This window comes from Anneissia japonica, unplaced genomic scaffold (assembly GCF_011630105.1).
Source record: "Anneissia japonica isolate Jap-2015-1 unplaced genomic scaffold, ASM1163010v1 scaffold35268_len2461_cov247, whole genome shotgun sequence".
Lineage (NCBI taxonomy): Eukaryota > Metazoa > Echinodermata > Crinoidea > Comatulida > Comatulidae > Anneissia > Anneissia japonica.
In genome coordinates, this window is record NW_022728765.1 from 1 (window position 1) to 2,461 (window position 2,461).

Below are 2,461 nucleotides of genomic sequence, written 5' to 3' on the forward strand. Positions count from 1 at the left end.
TTTAAAATTGAATAACAATGTTAAAAATATATATATATACTTTACCATTCAAAAATATAAAAAAAATACAACTGAGTGGCAACATGGCCGTTAAAGGAATTGCAGCTAGAATCGGACAATCATACAGCAAGCATTTTTATTAACTTTGATGGTTTATTTTTATAACTTTTTTTCGAATTTCTAACAGAAGTCAATAGATTGAAGTATGTATTTTTTTCAAACATACTATTTACGTTCATTCTTGGACTCATGTGAGTATAACTTTAATTTTTTTGTCTTTTGATATATCATACGGTATTCTATGTGACACTGTTTTTTTTTTTTTTTATAAAATTTATAATATTAAATACTTATTACATATTAATATATACAACTTATTAAAACATTATTTTTTAAATCCCTACAGATCATTATGCCAGGATTCTTTGCAGCAAGAAAGTACAAAACTTACACGAAAGAGAATATTCAACTTGCTCTAGAGAGGATTCGGGCGGGTAACATTTCTGTTAGGGCGGCCGCTCGTATGTATGCCATCCCCCGAGCCACTCTACAAGATAAAGTAAATGGAAAAACTCCGCTTGATTCAACACAGGGACCAAACCCCGTGTTGACTAAAGCGGAGGAACTTAAACTTGTGGAGTGGGCAAAGGGGATGGCAGCTATTGGCTATGGGCGGACCCAGTTAGAGTTGAAACTAATGGTACAGAAAATAATGATAGCAGATGGCCGCCCGAATCCTTTTAAAGATAATTTACCAGGACGTAAATGGATGACCAACTTTATGAAGAGACATCCAGACTTGGCAATGAGGCTGCCGGAGGGCTTGGGAAGGGAGAGGGCAGATGTCACCCTGGCTAAAATCGAGGCATGGTTCAACGAGTGCCAAGAATACATGGTTACGAGCGGGAATGAGGAGGTCTTTAGTGACCCTCATCGGCTGTTTAATGCAGACGAAATTGGCTTCCCTCTTGCAGGGAAGACCGAGAGGGTCATTGCGCCAAAGGGGGCGAAGAACGTGTACCAGCAAACGGCATCAACACGGCAGCAGATCACGGTCGTGGGTGCATGTAATGCTTCAGGTCAATACATCCCGCCGTTGATCATATTCCCAGGTGTCCGTTTTGCCTACAACCCCCTGGATGGCGCACCAGCCGACTCTTCCTTTGCAAAATCGAAGAGCGGCTGGATAAATTCTGAAATCTTTTACGAGTACATTACCAATCATTTCCACCCTTATGTTAAATCGTTAAATACTAAGTTTCCAATAGTTTTATTTGTGGATGGGCACGCATCCCACATTAATATCGAGACGGTCGATTTTTGTGTGGAAAATGATATAATTCTTTACTGTTTGCCGTCCCACTCAAGCCACCTGATTCAGCCACTTGATGTGGCTGTTTATAAGTCAGTAAAGTCCGCTTGGTTCAACGCTGTACGAGAGTATATGATAACGCATCCCGGCCAGGTTGTGACCAAGCAGGCATTTTCGACGGTGTTCGCAACGGCTTGGAAAGAAGGCGCAAAGTCGAAAAATGCCATTTCCGGATTTCGGAAATGTGGAATATATCCTTTCAATCCAGCCGCCATAGACGCCGAAAAATTGCTGCCCTCCACAGTATATCACGACACAGAATCATCTTCATCAGTAACAACGCCGCCACCATCACAGCCATCAACATCATCAAAGTCATCAACATCATCAAAATCATCAACATCTACTACGACCGCCCTTCTTGCTCTTGAATCCACCCTCAGTGGTGATATGATAGCCTTATACCGTCGCAGGCTTGACGAGGGTTATGACATCGCGGATCCCATGTATTCAGCGTGGGCAGCACTATACAATGCCTCAAAGCCGCCTCTCCCCCCAAAACCAACAACAGCTCCTCAGAAACCAACGGAAGCTCCTCAGAAACCAACGGAAGCTCCTCCGAAACCAACAGTAGCTCATCCGAAACCAGCCGCAGGGATGGCAGAGACATATGTGTCTCCATCTTTGGAGGAGCATCTCCACTATCCAAAGAGAACATCAAAACAGGATGAAAGTAAAATAAAGAAAAGACTCCCCCATGTGATATCAGGTGCCGCGTATCGTGAGATGCTGAGAGAGAAAGAAGAAAAAAAGAAAGAAGAGGAAGAGGCTAAAGAAGAAAGAAAAAGGAAGAGAGAGGAAAAGAGTAGAGAACGAGAGGCTAATGAAAAGAATAAGAAAACACGTCAAAGCAAACAAAATACCATAATTAATCAAAATATATGTAGTAAATGTAAGAATGAGTATGACGATAAACCGGACGACTGGATTGGATGTGAGGAATGTGACAGGTGGTTTCACCGACGATGTACGGACATTATGGACATTGACAATATGACGATAGACGATTTAAATGACTTGGACTGGAAATGTGAAAACTGCCTGTAACGACTGACAGACTAGACTGACAGGAGTGGACATATATATGCC

The 2,461-nt window shown here is 41.9% G+C and overlaps 1 protein-coding gene across 1 annotated transcript; it reads left to right on the forward strand.

Moving 5' to 3' along the window:
- Positions 1 to 66: 66 nt before the first annotated feature.
- On the forward strand, positions 67 to 2,455 carry LOC117114538. The gene is made up of 2 exons (XM_033258215.1): positions 67 to 251; positions 407 to 2,455. Exon 2 carries the CDS (start codon positions 413 to 415, stop codon positions 2,417 to 2,419), a length of 2,007 nt encoding a protein of 668 aa, XP_033114106.1. The 5' UTR covers positions 67 to 251; positions 407 to 412; the 3' UTR covers positions 2,420 to 2,455.
- Positions 2,456 to 2,461: the final 6 nt, after the last annotated feature.

Coding starts and splice junctions, on each gene's coding strand:
- LOC117114538 (XM_033258215.1), top strand. CDS start 413: ATGCCAGGATTCTTTGCAGCAAGAAAGTACAAAACTTACACGAAAGAG.